Genomic DNA, 17,714 nt, shown 5'->3' on the forward strand with positions numbered 1-17,714 from the left:
AATTTCGTCTAAAAATTTCAGTACCTACACGAATTTTTTTCTCGAAAGTGGGTAGGATTTCAAGGGTATGTCTATTCACCAAAAATGCTTGTAATCGTCCCCTGTAACTAAATATAATTTTTTTAGTATGATTTGAAATTTTTTAATTTCGTCTAAAAATTTCAGTACCTACACGAATTTTTTTCTCGAAAGTGGGTAGGATTTCAAGGGTTTGTGTATTCACCAAAAATGATTGTAATTGAGCCTCGCAACTAAAAATAATTTTTTCAGAATGATTTGAAATTTTTTAGTTTAATTTTTTAATAACATTTTAACGAAGCCTCAATCAGGAAATTGGTATTCTCGGCTTTCGTCGGTTAAAATTTTTCCCTGTGGTGGCCGAACACCCTGCATAAAATCTTCACCACAGCAAAAATAATAAGAGTTTCAAACGAATGTCCCGAAGCAAAGAGCAGTTAGTGTCAAGCTTTATGCACATTACATTTTGTACATCTGCTAAATCTTCTGTAACTTTGTCATTTTTGCGAATTTCACCTTAATATTTTGTCGTTCTTAAAACCCCAAGCATTGAAAATAGATAACAAAAAAAACTGTGGATTTTTTCAATCCGTCACAGTGGCTTCCCTTAAATTTCTCTCGTCAGTTGCGTTCATGAGAATGTATCTGAAACGTTTGCCGTGCACGTTGCGTGGCTTTTCCCGGGTTGAAATGTCTGTTAAATCTTCGTGAGGGGTGCGTTTTGCGAGGGTGCCATATCGTAGCCAGTATGGCAGAAGCCATGCTTCCATCGAGCACCATCGATGGAAGGAGCCTAAACCGTGAAATGAAACTGGCGGCATTCACGGGGGCCCAGAGAGATCAAAAGACTCCCGACTCTCATTGTGGCCGTATATAAACGTCCATTAATCATTGTCCCGAGTTGTGTACTTTTAACTCAATTCCCAAAATCGAGTTGCTGCTAGGTTTGTCGCTCACCGACGAAAATTGGTCTCTTTATTGAATCATGTTCGCGTGTACACTTTGCGCTGCAAAGAGTGGTTTCGTTTATGGATCGCGGTAGAAATTCTTTCGCGATTCTATTTATATTAACAAGTTTAAATATGCAAGTATATTGAAAGTGAAAATGCAACAAACCACAATCAGATCAAAGATGGATTCAGAAAGTTTGCTTCATGGAGTGACATGTATTTTTGGGCCTACTTTTGAATTATTTATTTATGCATATAATAAATATATTTGTTAAAGATATGAATACTTCTGTTTCAAAATAAAAAAATATAGGAAAAAAATGGTACGAAACTGGGGATTGTTTTTACCGAAAGAGATAAAAGAGAATTACCTCGTCCCAGGAACTGATCCGCTTAACTTGTCGTTCTGGAAAAATAATCGCCTCTTATTGGAATCAGTATTCGTTCGAAATATTATAGTAATGGGAAGCAAATTTGTAAATTAATTACGTTTATGAAATAAACAATGTTTTCGCAACTGTTTTTCTCTTTTACATAGTATATTATTAACAATCGTCATTAACTTGTACGATATAAACTATTAAACAATCCTACAATTCGCGAGGAACTATTTTAAAATTATTCAAACAGTGGCGTAAGATTTTTCTAATTTTATAAGCGACGAAAATTGTTTTCCAAATAAGCAGAGGAAGGCCATAGAATTTGAAACGTTTCGGAATAAAATTAATCACAAAAATTGCAAGCTTTCGTCTTTGAAAGTTACGTATATCTGTTAAGAGTCAACTCGTTCGAATCGATCGAGCCGCTAATTAAAAATTTCACAAAAATCAATCTATTAGGAAGTATTGAAAATTTGGCAAAAAAACAACACGAAGTTTTTTAATGGGAGAGTTAACAGGGCATGGTTCGATAGAGTTATTAATATCCCTTTTCTGATATAGAAAAGACCCTTGGTCATTTTCGTTTACGTCACTGTACATGTTATCGGCAGTAAAGCGATCAAAATGTTCGAGGGATGTGCGTTAATTCGGATAGCGGGGAGCATGTTTTATCTCAGATCGTTACTGCGTGACGAACATTACCGATGATATAGATCTATAACACTCTAGGGTTAGTAATTACGAAACAATTTTGGTTTCTTTCTTCTTTTTCATAAAAAAAAGTATTTCACGTACGACTACAATTGTTTTTATTTTTTTATCGCTTACACACGTATGTAGAATCGCGATTAAAAATTTTGAATCACTTAACAGAGTAATAACAAAAGGTCACTTAAATACACCCATAAGATTTGAAAGAAATTGTTTCCAACTATATATTTTAATTTTCTATATTTACCAAAGGAATCATATTTGTTCCATGTATGCAGAATCTCGATTAAAAATTTTGAATCACTTAACAGAGTAATAACAAAAGGTCACTTAAATACACCCATAAGATTCGAAAGAAATTGTTTCCAACTATATATTTTAATTTCCTATATTTACCAAAGGAATCATATTTGGTCCATGTTTGTTTTGTATTTCTGTTTTCAAAAAAATATTTTGAATCTACCGAAATACCAACAAAAAAATTCTTTTTATACATACAGAGTGAAAAGGATGTAAATATAAAAATAGATATGTCAGTAGGACTGTTTTCAAAGAATTGCTATAAAATAAATATTTTTTGGGAATGGAGGATAAAAACTTATTCTAATTAAAATAAGCGAATAGGATATTATTGTAACTCGATTATGGTTTAGACGAACATAAAAATATTCCAAATTTAATTGTAGTTTGTGGAACGTACAAATAATTTCAATCCTTCTGTATTTCGTTCTAGATCTGTTAGAAATCTGTTGAGATCGTATTTTTAAAATTGACGAGCGAATTAACTAAAGTACTAATCAACTAATCGCTTATTTTCTTCGTTACAATTTTCTTCAGGCATTAATTCTAGACTTTGAATCGTAACATCTTTGAGCCAAGCTCGAGACTAAAATTATGTATATAAATAATTGAAATTTTCTGGAAAATACTACAGCTTCTTCAGTTTTTTGAATTTTCTATTTAAAATAAGTCCAATCCTAAAAATTATTATCATTGCATTATGATGTTTGTTACAGATGTTACGCAGATCGTCAACAGTGGATTATTATTTAAGTTCAGACAACGAAATTAGTTCGAAGATCTTTTCCCTTGGGTCCAAGTAAAAAAAAGTAAGAAAAAACGTATTTAATTTAAATGTTATTACACGAAACTCTCTCCTTAAAACGTCTGGGTTGTTAGAAACAAAGCGAGCGGAGGCTGTCGTTCGCGGAACTTCTCCCGCCACCAGGGTTGATTGTTTCGTCGCCTGGACTATAGAGGGCGATTGCACAACCAGTAAATCCAGCCAGAATCCCACTAGCGGACGCTGATCAAGCCGCCATGTTATCCCCAACCCCGCGTTACGTTCTTTCTGGTACAAAATTCATTATCCTTCTCGCGCAAAAGGATATAAACCTGCACGTGATTTAACCGTTACGCCCACGTTCTTCCTTGACGCTGGTAATTCCCCCCTACCCCTCCAGATCCTTGAAATTAGCATGCTCGGGTCTTCGTACGTTCGAAGTCCTATACGCGTCTCGTTTTGCTTTTTCCCTTTTTTTATCCGTTTTAAATTTCACGACGACCGCCCGTGTCGTCGCAACCCCAGGACCTTTTCCATTGTGGCGGATGGCATTCTCGAAACTCAGGCTGCGTGGGGTTGTTACGCCGTGTCTCGCAGTCACAAGTATTGATCTCCGCGGAGCTTTCGTGTGAATGGGCATCAGCTATCTCGTTCTGGATCCCAAAAACCTCGATCGCCGTTTCACTCGCGCCCTTCGAGCACTTCTTCCGTCGCTTCCTTTCTTGGCCCCCCGTCAGACTCCCTTCTCGGCCTTGTTCCTCCTGTATTTCGTTTATTATCTCCTCTCTTAAGGGCACATTTCTCTCATTCGCATTCTCAGGGCACATTTTCTTAAGGAGGCCTTCTATTGTAAAACGCGATTTTTTACGTTCTCTTTGGTATTTTTTTTTTTATAAAGAAACTATGAAAAGTAAAGAAACGAAAGAAATCGATTCGAGAGAAATGAAACGAAGAAAAATCGAATTTTTTGGTAGTTTACAGTAGAAGACCCCCCTAACCGAATTCAATTCGATAGCTTATAATTAGACTGCGGATCTTCATGCAAATTCATATTTTTGTTAATAAAATTAATGAAATTGGAGGTTGTCTTAACCCCTGGATATAATAATTCGTACCTTATTTTAAGTATTTCTTATATTCTTGCATGCTAACTGAATTCTGTAGTTTTTTGAAAATTAAAATTTCCCATAAATGCATAAACATCCGTAGTCTACTTATAATAAATTGGAGGGGGCAGGAGGGGAAATTGAATATCATGTTTTTGATTAATTGTCCCTATTTCGTTCCGTGAAAAATCTTTCGAGTCAAATTTCATAGAATTTTTGCAGATTTTTCTCTTTGACGAAGTTATGAAAAATGAAAAGTGAAAATTCGTTGATCGAAGTAATTACGTTCCCCTATTAATTTGTATACTACAGATTCTACTGTATGTTCGTAATTAGATCTGTCGTTCGTCACGAGGTCAAGTTAAGCACTCCCAAGTTTTTCTCGCTCGTTCGCGTGGCTCTTTTTCACAAACGCCGTCCCCCTTTTCCTTTTCGTCGTCGCTCTCCCCTTTTGAAAGGACCCTCGCCCACGCTAGACACCGCACTTAAGCTAAAGCACATTAGCATATTTGCTGGACCCTCAATTTTGCTATGCGACCCGCGTCCCGAGTTAACGACGTTACCTCGCGTACCCGAAATCAATTTACAGTAAACTTTGCCCGAAAAATTCATTTCCGGTTCGATTCCTGCGCTCGTTAAACGCACCTATCGCGCCGAGATCGATTTCTAATCACCGAAAACCGTATACAGGACTTATTTGTGTCTCACAAAAATAAAATAAAACATGTTGTGTATCGAGAAGTGTTTAAATAGTATTTTCTAGTGTCTTGAGCATGATCGATGGGAACAATGGGAAAGAAATGGAGAACGAGGAAATTCAAATATCAAATTTTGAGGAATTCAACAATTTTAAGAATATTTTTACTGACTTTTAAAAGGTTTTTCCAGATTTCAAGAAACCATTCTTCTTAAAAGTACATTTCATTAATGCAAAATGCTGGCAGAGTTTCCGGAAGACACTTGAAACATGCTTAAGGAAAATCTTGTGCGCGCCTTAATTGCGTCATAATTTAAATAAAGTGGAAGAGACTACTTTGCGCCTGCTATAAATGCTATGATAAAGAGTTTGTAAAATCGTATTCAAGTCTGTTGCTTTAATTGAAACGAAAACAAGATAAAAGTTACGCAGTTACGCGCCGGAGGAAAACTAGCTGCTTTGGATCATTTGATTAAAAATTTCTTAACTCGAATTTAGAAGTAAGGTATTAAGTTGCAGATTGGTCTTTTGGAATTGACGTACGTTTTAGTCGGATTAAACGGACTATCAATATCGTTAGGATTACGTCAGGCTAATTAATTATGTAACAGTATGGTTGAGACACGGTAGCGCCATAGGAGATACGAGGGTCGTTCGATAAGTCCTTAGAAAATCCAAGAGCTGGGTGCTCGTATCATCGAAAACTTTTGTTTTTAGTAAGCATCAGGACTTGCTAGACAGCTGTAAAATTCTCAGTTATATTCACTACACGATTTCATTTTTATTGCCCATTGAAGCAAGAAACTTTTTTTTTGAAAAAGGGTGAGTTTCGAGCGGTGATTAAACATTTGTATTTAAAAGGCTTAATATCGAAAGAGATCAAAGCTGAGTTGGATGAAGTTCATGGCACATCTGCTCCTGCGTTTACAACTATTTACGATTGGGTAAATGAGTTTAAACGTGGCCGTACATCCACAAATGATGAACGTCGTTCGGGACGTCCAGTGGAAGTGACTACTCCCGAAATGATTGACAAAACCCACAATATGGTTTTGAGTGATCGACGAATCAAAGTGCCTGAAATAGTTGAGATCACAGATATATCGCAAGGTATAGTGTTTTCAATTTTGCACGAAAAATTGGGTATGAAAAGAGTCTCGACAAGATGGGTGCCGCGTTTGCTCTCAGGGTGGTCGACTCTGAGGCTATTTTGGCGCTTTTTTGTCGCAATCCTGACGAGTTTCTGTGTTGATAAATAACTGTGGACGAAACGTGGATACACCACTACACTCCAGAGACAAAGGAACAGTCAAAACAGTGGGTTTTTGAAGACGAACGGGCTCCGAAGGAGGCGAAGACGGGGAAATCGGTCAACAAGATGATGGCCACAGTTTTTTGGAATGCACGCGGAATCATCTGCACTGATCACTTGGAAAAAGGAAAAACAATAACTGGAGAGAATTATGCGTCGTTATTGCACTGGTTGAGCGAAGAAATCAAGAAAAAGACAATCCATCAAGACAATGCATGGGTGCACACCTGTCGATGGCAAAAATCATGGAATTAAAGTTCGAATTATTACAACATCCATCGTATTCACCGGATTTGGACCCCAGTGACTTTTTTTTATTTCCAAATTTTAAAAAATGGCTCGGCGGACAACGCTCCACGTCGAACGAGTTGGTCACCGCCCAAAGAGATGCCTATTTTGAGGACCCTCCGAAATCTTGCTTTTTAGATGGCTTAAAAAAGTTGGAGAAACGTTTGGAAAAGTATATAGAGCTAAAAGGAGATTATGTTGAAAAATAAAAAAAAATCTACCTAAAATAATTTGTTTTTCTATCTTCTTCTAAGGTCTTATTGAACGACCCTCGTAATATATAATATATTACGACATTCTGGCTTTTATCGACACAGTTATACTCGTGAATATTGACAGATACTTTAGAATATTTAGAATTTCATGTAACAATTCACGATATTACGTATCAGAATCGTTACAAAATGCGTAGAAATACATTTTTTTTATAAACGAGAGCTTTAATTTAATTCTCAATTTTTTAAACGTTCTCGTGAAAGTGATTTCACTTTTACGCCCATATTCAGGCAACTTCAAATCTCGTCAGTTAATTTCAGTTTCGTACATTTCAGAAGACAAGTAACGTTCTTCGAAGGTGAATCGAGATCGTGACAAATAATATGAAAACTTAAGAAATATTTTCCACGTAGGAGGTGTATCGTGTCATGACCGAAGAATTTAAAACCGACCAAACATTCGCGGTAGCACGAAAAACGCATTAATTTAATATTTTAACCTTTGCATCGAACGTCGACTTTAGAAAACTATCGTTTACCGCTGACTTCGCGTTTAAACGTTTTCACGTTGGCCTTTTGTGCGTTTGATGTAACTTTCAAACTCGCGTTTGTCGATTTCCAGGGCACGTCTCGCGCGAACGACAATGGCGGTTTCGATTTCGAGAAGTATGGCGCGTGTGTCGATCGGATGAAGCCGTTTCTCGGGCCTAGTTTGGAGAACAGAATCTACTCGGGGCTGGAGGAGTTCGTTTGCAAACCGAATTCCCCAGCCTCGAATCGTTTCCCGTGTGTGAACCGATGCTTGGACGCGGCTGTAGCATGGGTCGACTATTTGGACACATTCTGCGCCAAGAACGCCGACGCCCGGGAAGAAATGATCAAGCACGCGATCGAATATCTGGTCAAAGATGGCCTGGTGACACACTTCGTGGATCCTGACGGTCTTAATAACAGGGTGAATAGAATAGTATGCCGGGAGTTCGATTCCTCAACCCCCGAGCAAAATGTCTTGAAGAGCATGAGTGTCTGGGCGTTCATTAACGAGAAGAACTATTGGCTGTGCCAGGATTGCGCGTTAGTATTTCAAGTTGATCTTTTCCTTGGATTTTTCCATCCTTTGTCGCGTCTGAAAGGACGAGCTGTGTGACGTTAACACTTTGACTGCCACGTCATCCATATACAGTAGCTCACTTCCAATCTACATCGTTAACAAACAGAATGCACACGTTAGGTTTAAGTTTTCAAAATAAAATTCTAAGTAAAAATTACGGACACACACAGAATTTACAGGGCATTAAATTATTATATATAGTTTTCTCATCTTAGAATAATAACAAGAACAAGAATGATTCATGTAAAATAATGTTCTTTGTTAAAAAAAGCAGAGAAAATAGTAAACATCCAATTTCACGACAATTTCTTTTGCAGAAACACCGATCAGATCTACGCAAGTGTGGAACCATTTCCAATAATCGATCCACACAACAGCGACCTGGAAGTAGAAGTCGGCTCGATCACGAAGGAAGTCCCAGGAGCTTGCAACGTTCACGAAAAATGCCCTAATCGTTACTCTCCTGATCAAAGAATCATCAACGCGGAATCACCTGATCATTCAAGTCAAAACACAAAAAACTGGCATACCACGACGGCGTGTAATTGCACTCAGGTTAATATCCCGCGTAGACCCTCGAAGCTGAAAGTTTTCTTTCACAAAACAACGAATACCAGCCAGTCGAGGGTACCGTGTCAACGAAAATTGACCAGTCTCTCCATACCTTGCAAACCTAGTCAGCTGATCGTTCGAATATTCGAGGCAGACCCGTCGTTGTCGGATTCTTGTCTGATTCTGATGAAGAAGAAGTTCGAGAACAGCGTTCGTAACGCTTGCTCTTGCATAAACGAGATCCTTGGGAAGCTGGACGAAGCCGTGATCAGAGAGCTGCGTCTCGGTTGCGAGATCCGATCGGGTCGCATCGATTTGAGCCTTCGACGCTCGCGAACGTCCAAGGATCGATTGTTCTTGGCTCGTTTGCCTACCTGTCGAGGCGCTCGTGAACGCGACAAACATCGCGGGATCGTAGATAGACGCGAGTGCTTGCAGCCTGGAGTCGAACGGTTGTCAGAGGACCTCGAGGTTGGTCGTTTCGCTGCAGCGAGGAGCAACGAGAAAGATGGCGGAGGTAAACAGAAACGCGTCACCTTCTATTCGCCGTGCTCGGACAACAACTCGATGGAGGAGAAGGGAACGAATAATGTCTCGTTCGAGGAATGTTGTGGAAGAGGCGTAGTCGAGAAACAAGTCGATTTTGCGTGGACCAAGAAAACGGCGGAAGTTCGAACGGACGAAGTGGTTTTTAACTTTAGAAATCCGTTCTTTTCACTTCGAAGAGGAGGACCAGTCGTTGGAGACTCGAAGTCAGTCGCGAGCATGGAGTCGTCCGATTCTAATTGTGGTTGTTTCTCCGACAGTTTGAGAGAGGAGGAGGATTCGTTGAAAAAAGTTTGCAGTCCCCAGCAATGTTTCTGCCATGTTTTCGAGCAGAAAGAGGACGATGAACGTGAGGATTGCGCGGAGGTAGAACATTTTGAAGGAGATCGAGTGGAAGAGGTTCGCCAGGCGGCTTCGAAGACGAAGGGAGCTGTTTCGCAGATCGAAGAAGGTATACGGAAGGAGATTTTGGAAAGAGAGGAAGGAATTTCGAAAATAGAGACACGAAGAAGCGGATTTGATACTGTGGAGAAATACAGCGACGACACCATTTGTCCATTAAGTTCCAGTATCAACGACACCAAGTGTTCCTGTTGCGGCAATGATATTTCAGACTCGGAAACGACCAATATCGAACCCGAAAACATCGTTTTCATCGATTCCAACGAAACTACTGCTAATATTGAGATTTTCGAAACATCGAGTTTACGATGTTCGGAAGAAACGAAAGACATTCCGTCGACCATTCAGCCTTTGGAATTCAAAATGTCGAGTATTGCTAACGCGGAGGGAGAATCGATTGTTAAAAATCAACCTGTCAGAGAGTTTGTGTTTAATGGTTATCCACGGAAATGTCCAGAAATCTGTGAACAAAATCTGATCGAGGATAATGACGACCAAAGAGTGGATACGAACGAGCTTGCATGTCGATCGAATGCTTTCACGGATCGAGAGAGCATTTCTGAAGATTTATGTCCTTATATGTACGTGGATGACATACAATCAGTGGTGGTTTCTTTATTATAATTAGTGGAATTCGGTTATTTAGTTTGAAAATACAATTTGAGCTAAGCTTACAAGAAGAGCCCATAATAAGACATTATACAGGGTGTTTGGCATTTCGGGGAAAAATTTTAATGGGAGATTCTAGAGGCCAAAATGAGACGAAAATCAAGAATACCAATTTGTTGATTGAGGCTTCGTTAAAAAGTTATTAACAAAATTATTGTTACAAATTAATAAAATTTGTCCACCTACACGAATTTTTTTCTCGAAAGTGCGTAGGATTTTGGGGATGTGTCTATTCATCAAAAATGATTGTAATTAACCCCCTCAACCGAAAATAATTTTTTCAGAATGATTTGAAATTTTTTTTTTCGCCGAAAAATATCTGCAGTTTGTCGACTTTTTTTAAAAATTCGTTTTTCATTTTTTATAAATTTGTTTGATGCTGTACAGAAAAGTTGTTTAATACTTTTTTGTAGGTATCCATGAGCTCTACTTCGAGACTAAATTTCAATGAGATCCATTGACTATTGTAGGAGTTATGGCCGTTTGAAAATTGGACCAGTTTTATGGGGTTTTTCTCACTTTACGGGGTCAAGAAATAACTTTTTCAATATTGCTTGAATTTCTACATATTCTTCACTAAAATACGCGTTATTTGCCGTTTGAAACATTAAAATCCTCCAATCCGTTCAGAAGTTATGACGTTTTAAAGATATGCATGAAATTTCAGAGAACCATTTCTGGCCTGAGATTATATTTTCAGTAAAGAATTTTTTTCTCGAAAGTGGTTAAACATTACGGGGGTATGTCTATTCACAAAAAATGCTTGTAATCGACCCCTGTAACTAAATATAATTTTTTTAGTATGATTTGAAATTTTTTAATTTCGTCTAAAAATTTCAGTACCTACTCGAATTTTTTTCTCGAAAGTGGGTAGGATTTCAAGGGTTTGTCTATTCACAAAAAATGCTTGTAATCGACCCCTGTAACTAAATATAATTTTTTTAGTATGATTTGAAATTTTTTAATTTCGTCTAAAAGTTTCGGTATCTACTCGAATTTTTTTCTCGAATTTGGGTAGGATTTCAAGGGTTTGTGTATTCACCAAAAATGCTTGTAATAGAGCCCCGCAATCAAAAACAATTTTCCCAGAACGATTTGAAATTTTAAAATTTAATTTTTTAATAACTTTTTAACGAAGCCTCAATCAAGAAATTAATATTCTTGATTTTCGTCTTACTTTGGCTTCTTGAATCTCCTATTAAAATTTTTCTCAGGTGTGGCCGAATACCCTGTATAATGAGAATACGGTTTAGAATAAAGTTGGTTGTTTAACATTAGATTTACGGGCATTGATCGTATGTATATTTATCGATACCTTTCATGTTCACGATTACCTTACAATACGATTTTTTTTTAATTAGAATATGCATTTTCGCGTATTGCAATTTTAAATATGGAATCAAACATCCGTAAAATTGACGGCTTCAGTATATCTAGCGTTAAACATACAGTTAACGTCTCTGTTGGTAAGAAAACGAAACTATTTTCCAAAGAACTCAATATTTGATTCCAATGAAATTTTTACATGTTATTCTCACATATTACCCATACGCGATATATACGATAATTTCAAAATATTTACAACACTGTGCGGTTTGTGTCAATTAAGAATGTGTCGTTGTTCGAATACTATCGTGAGCCTATGTACATGATAAATCTTCTCATTAGGAGCCGTGAAGGGAGGTCGATGCTACGAGAATCGAAACGCTGTACGCGCTACGCGAATTGCACGCTGTCCCGTTCCACGAAGAATCTTCGAAAACTCGACGCGAAGACCAAGAAAGAATCACTCGTGGACCGTAAAGCGAAAGAGGAGGACGATCTTTCCGTGTTTTCCCGATACAAGAGTCGCTTCTGGAGGGGTTCGATCGTTCCCGGTAACCTGTGCAGGTCCTTCCCAACGGCATCCATCGATCGAATCAAGTACCTGATACGCAAGAAGCTTCGCAGACTGTTGCTGGAGGAGCGGGACAAGGGGACCAGCACGTCGAAAACGTTTCTAAAGGACGACAGATACCTCGTCAGTGTTTCCAGCGGGAAGCTGACCGGGAAACGAATAATGGAGGAGAGCCACCCAGATGGTTCATCCTCCAACCGATGTCCGTTCACGGCGAGAAATCGGGCCAGAGTCGCGGAACCTGAACAAACTTTCGCCGAAAGTAGCTTCGAGAGAAGGAAGAACGAAGTTACGGAAGACAGCGGGAAGAAACGGTCTCAGAAAATTATTGACGGCGATATCCTTAAAAAGATCGGTGTCCTCGATGTTTCGAGACACTATCGCACACATAAATCGATAGATGCCGGATCAGGGACGAGTAATTGCAGAACCTTTTATGATTATAGTTCCGGTAGACGTTCTAACATTGCATCATTCGGTTCGAAGGAGTTGCTGTTCGTCGAAGACGATGTCGGACGGTGTTCCGGGGACGTGGACGAGAAGCAAATGGCGGATCACGCGTATTTTAACAAGCTGCTCCGCGAAAGGGGTCGGAATTCTAAGGAAGAGAACTTTGCGAAGCAATTTAACAGAGATTTTTATTCGAACCGGACCTGGAGGAGATCCAGGAAGAATTATTGCGGATGCGAGTCCTTCGATGAAAGTCGGGAAGACGATGTAAGATCGTTCGAGAAACATTTATTTAAATTCGGGGTGAATCGTGACGAGGATCTCGCAGGGTTCCGCGATTACGAGAGATGCATGAACGAACTCAGCGCGGACTTTAGGTCGAAATTGCTGGAATACGTCGAGCTTTGCAGGAGCGTGAAAGACTCGTTGATAAAGAGGCTACGGTCAGACGATGTTTACGAGGTCACCTCGAGCTCCGTCTAGCGAAGATTGATTTCTGATGGACGACAAGCAACGACGATCGCCGTCGATGGAATAACAAATCTATAATCGTCGCCACGAAGCAGATTTTATTCACGAATAACGAATAAAGAAACTACGAATGAAATGTAAACGAAATTTAGTTTACAAACGAATCTGGAATTTTTTAAAATTTGACCAACTCTCTCGCGAAGAAGCGAATATTTTATGCAAACCGTTACGTTTCTCCTTGTTATTTTCTTTAAGGAGTGTTTTTATAGTACACATAAGTTTGTACCGAATCAAAGTTATTGATTCATCCTGCATAACGGTAGTTAAATCTCTTTCAGAACATTCATGTCGTATCTTGGCTCTCTTCATACCTTAAGTATGATATATGATTCGGGGAGTGTACGGAATAAATTTCTTAAGTTTGGAGCATGTAAGTCGTATAATAATGTGTCTTACTTACACTATGAAAATCCAGTTCGCTGTAACCCATTTTAGACCTGCCAGTAGCACATGTATATATGATTGTGACATACGTTTTTTGTATGTGTACATGCACGCATATTTATAAATGATATAATAAAATTTCACTTCATTTTTTCCAAACCTATAATATAATTAATCTCATACGAACTGGGGCACAAAAATCTATATATTGATGGTATAAAATGAAACGCTTCTAGCATCAGTGACGGAATCGTCTCATTAAGGGTTCGATGTAACTTTTCGCCATTTTCCACATATATTCTTTAACATTTCAAGATACGAATATTTTCTTTTCGTTATGTTCTATCGACTTTGAATGGATTCCTTATGTCGATGGCGTTAGTATTTTTTTCCTTCGATCTAGAATAAAAAATCGAACGACATTTTGTTCATAATAGTACTATGCATCGTATGAACCAACATCCTTCATAATAATAATTATATAAACTATGTTTATTGCATAATTGAATTAGAAGTTCATTGCAAGAATCATTTTTTGTGTTTAGACCCGTGCATCTTCGACAATTTTGCTACTACGCGTCGTATGAGCTAATATCCTTCTTAAAAAATGCAAAATTGTCGAAGATACACGGCTCTAAACACGAAAATATGATTCTTGCAATGAACTTCTAATTCAATTATGCAATGAACATAGTTTATATAATTATTATTATGAAGGATGTTGGTTCATACGATGCATAGTACTATTATGAACAAAATTTCGTTCGATTTTTTATTTTATATTAAAGGAAAAGAATGCTAGATCAACGCCGTCGATATAAGGAATAACATTTATTATTTCATTCAGAGTCGATAAAATGTAACGAAAAGAAAATATTTGTATCCTGGAATCTTAAAGAATATAGGTGGCAAAAAATTACATTAAACCTTTATGCTGTAAAAAAATTGTCAAATATCACTTCTCGTTTTACCATTTGACACGAGTCTTCTTTCTTAATTTACATAAAATTGTGAAAAAACGATGAATGACAATGTATTATATATTATTGGATTGGTCATGACCTGAGCTATCGTGCGAAAAAATGTATCGTTCAACTCAAAAAACACGTAGATGATTTTGAAATTTAAAATCGAAGAAAGTCAAAAGCATCTTCATCGTCTGATACGCAAAACAAAATGGATTAAACAATATTTTTATGATAGTCACTGCCAAAGTATCAACGAAAAAATGACGATTGCTTTAATTCGTGTATCCTGCATACTTTAATGGATTAAACAATATTTTTATGATAGTCATTGCCAAGGTATCAACGAAAAAATGAGGATTGCGTTGGGAATGAGTCGACGTAGGGCCAATATTCGAGGAGGAATGCTTCCTGCCGGTTTCTTGTGACGACGAAATGATAGTGAAATCCAAGTTATTTAAGGCGTGCCAGCCCTGAAGAGGAGATAAAGTATTGTGGACCAACCATTGAGAGCAGCAGCATCCATCCCGCTAGCCAGATCGATATTTCCTGGCAACCACCGGAGAGGGTGCCTACCCCAGTTACTCTGTGTTTGTAACAATGCAAGTCGGCTCCTAACAGCTAGCGAAAGATTTGAGCCGTCGGTATCCCTGATTTTTTCCCTTATCCCCTTCGATCTTTGTCTCTCGTTTACTTGCCCAGAGGCAATTCCTTGGGAATTGAATGAACCGTTCGATGCCAGAAGCTACGACAGAAACGGATCCATTGTTTCAGAGTTATTCTCTCGCAGCTTACGATCGCGACCATTATAAATAACCGAATAAACCCGATCACCACGATGTTTCACCGATCGGAAGAAATAGCTTAAACGTCAGAAAAAAATATCCGAAACATGACAAATCAATGAATTAAGGGGGAACACCGCTGTGATGGCTAGAAAATAAAAGGAACTCTCAAGAATTTTTTGGCGGTAACTTTGAAACCTTTTCTATTAAATGCTTAATCTTTTCAATCAAACACATTTCTTAAACTACTCCTTGTAAAAATTTCATTGAAATCAAATAACATATATCCGAGTTAGCAAGATTTTATTAGATTTAATGTCGTAGGTCACAAAAATATTCGAGCTGTACAACTGTCCTGTTAATAATATTTCTAGCTAACTGTGAATGTAAACAAACATTGCTCAGTTCATACACTGCTGGTCTAAGAGTAACACAGTTTATTTAAAATCGAATTTTTTGCAAAATGAATCGAAAAAAGTCAGAAAGAGAATTAATAGTAAAATGATACAAAAGAGGAAAATCTATCACAAACTTTGAAAGATAAATTTACCAGTAGTTTATTAAAAAAAAACCATGCAACTTTTAATCTTCGAAATATTATAAATATTATAAATAATCAAACAATGATTGTGGTTTTGACGTAACAAAGTCATCGATGCTTTTCTGTACATTTTCCAATATTCAAATGATCGTGGACCAATCTGAATGGATGAAAGTTAGATATAACCAGATTAGGGGAGTCAATCGCGTACTTGATGATTTTCCAAATAACATGTTTATGTTTTTTCTTATTTTTGTTCATCTTTGTTTTATTTGATGTAAATCACTTTTTTGTAGAATGCACCCTGTTTAACCACCCTGAAACACCCTTTAAGAATTATTCAAGGTGAACAAGTTACTCACTGTGTATATCAATTTCTTTCCTTTTGCGATACAAAATGAGTGCACCATCGGTCAATTTCTTGAACGTTTTCCTTCTCGATTCACTCTTAATTAGCCAGACAACACCTTTTCTTGTGCATTCTCACAAACACACGCGCACCATCTCGATTTTATACGACTGAACAGACACATAAAGAAACTCTTATTTAAAGCTACTTCAATGGAACGCTCTTTTCAATCCTGTGCCTCTCGCACCACGTTTATTATCAAACTTTACGACGTTACGATTATTATAAAAAAAAAAATAATTTTATCCACAGCAGTATTTTCTATTTATTAAATCGTTATGGTTAATATTTTTTTACTATCGTACAAAAATCTTTTATGATTTAACGAATGCCCTTTCGAACTTTAAATGTTGAACAATACCGCTGCAGTTGAATGCAGTTTCATCGATCGTCACACTTAAATTCGACTACCCCATTACTGACCAAAGGAAAGGTACGAAATATGGTTTTATTTCGAGTTCGCGTTGCCCAAGTATATGTATTAGAAATATTATGCTATTACTAGTTTTTATATGCTCGAACAAAATTGAATTCTACTTTATTAATTTCTCCATCGAATTGTTTCTTTCTCGCATCGTCTGCGCGTAATAAAATTTTTATACGAACGAGGTATTAAATTTAATGTTGGGTGCTGTACCTAAACGAGTACCATAAAGTGTAGTTTGCGACTTGTCGTTGCCTGTGCGAGCAAAGTTACATTTACCATCGGTGTTTATCGTCTTTATACTGTTATGGATTATGGTCAGATCCATTAAATATACACAAGCAGCGAATAAAAAAAATGCAACTATCGTTTATGGTTTTCTTTCCTTATGTAAAAAATAATGTAATATCGGGTGCTCTGCTGTGCATTGATCGATAACGCGTTTATTCGAAGCAACTTCGTTAGTTTTTCCACTTAAACAAGTAATGAAAATTCAAACAATTCGACGTTTCGATGTTGCATTTAGATTTTCGTCAGAAATTAACGCAATTGGTTAATAGCAGTCGACGTGTACATCATATATAATATTGGCAAACATAGAATTTATGTCAAAAAACAAACTGAATGACAATGTATTGTTATTTGTATTTTTATTATATAGATTTGTAATAGGCAAATAATTTGATTATCTGGGACAAAAAAATGCTTTAATTTCGGAGAGGAAATAATAAATATTAAAAGCAAAAAGCTTGGAAAAATACATTTTTTTATATTTTACTTTTCTTGATTTCAAGCAGAAAACTTATTTGACTTCTGAAAATGAAATATAGTCGGTAAAGGAAATGGTAATAAAAATTACGAGCAAAAAGGTTAAATAAATAATTTTTTAAATATTTTTATCTTGCTTCGTCGTTTGGTAAAGTATTATTATCCGCGTCAGTTTTACCCTTATTGCAAAGACTAATAACACGCGAGGGCTTAACCTACTTCATCAATTTTTGAGGATGTTAAATTAAGGTCAAAACCTCAAATTGCTTAAATTTTCATATATAATCTACGGCACATCGGAAGTATCGTTTACAACCTTCAAGTAAAACTCACAAATTAGCGGTAATGCAAAATCGTACAGTATGCATATTTCACAGAAATATTAGAACGATTATCGATTTTTATCCTCGAAACGATTTTTTTATAATTTTATAAAAGAAATACAATGTTCATGTTATATTACGTACATATTCAGTTTTAATCATCGATGTCCTCTTCTTTAGATAATTTAAAATTCCTAATTTAGGGTTTGGCATAATC

General features: G+C 37.1%; 1 protein-coding gene across 1 annotated transcript; it reads left to right on the top strand.

The window, feature by feature from the left end:
- The first annotated feature begins 766 nt into the window (after positions 1 to 766).
- On the top strand, positions 767 to 13,239 carry LOC122397414. The gene is made up of 6 exons (XM_043396567.1): positions 767 to 887; positions 5,802 to 6,035; positions 6,221 to 6,456; positions 7,363 to 7,814; positions 8,169 to 9,932; positions 11,689 to 13,239. Exons 1-6 carry the CDS (start codon positions 767 to 769, stop codon positions 12,848 to 12,850), a joined length of 3,969 nt encoding a protein of 1,322 aa, XP_043252502.1. The 3' UTR covers positions 12,851 to 13,239.
- Positions 13,240 to 17,714: the final 4,475 nt, after the last annotated feature.

Source organism: Colletes gigas, unplaced genomic scaffold (assembly GCF_013123115.1).
Source record: "Colletes gigas isolate AHSC1104 unplaced genomic scaffold, ASM1312311v1 Colletes_gigas_Sc00009, whole genome shotgun sequence".
Taxonomy (NCBI): Eukaryota; Metazoa; Arthropoda; class Insecta; order Hymenoptera; family Colletidae; genus Colletes; species Colletes gigas.

Bases quoted from the DNA above. Each gene is read 5' to 3' on its own strand.
- LOC122397414 (XM_043396567.1), top strand. From the start codon at position 767: ATGGCAGAAGCCATGCTTCCATCGAGCACCATCGATGGAAGGAGCCTA. The intron at 888-5,801 runs GTATATAAACGT...TAATATCGAAAG, and splicing joins TCCCGACTCTCATTGTGGCC to AGATCAAAGCTGAGTTGGAT. The intron at 7,815-8,168 runs GTTAGTATTTCA...TTTCTTTTGCAG, and splicing joins TGGCTGTGCCAGGATTGCGC to AAACACCGATCAGATCTACG.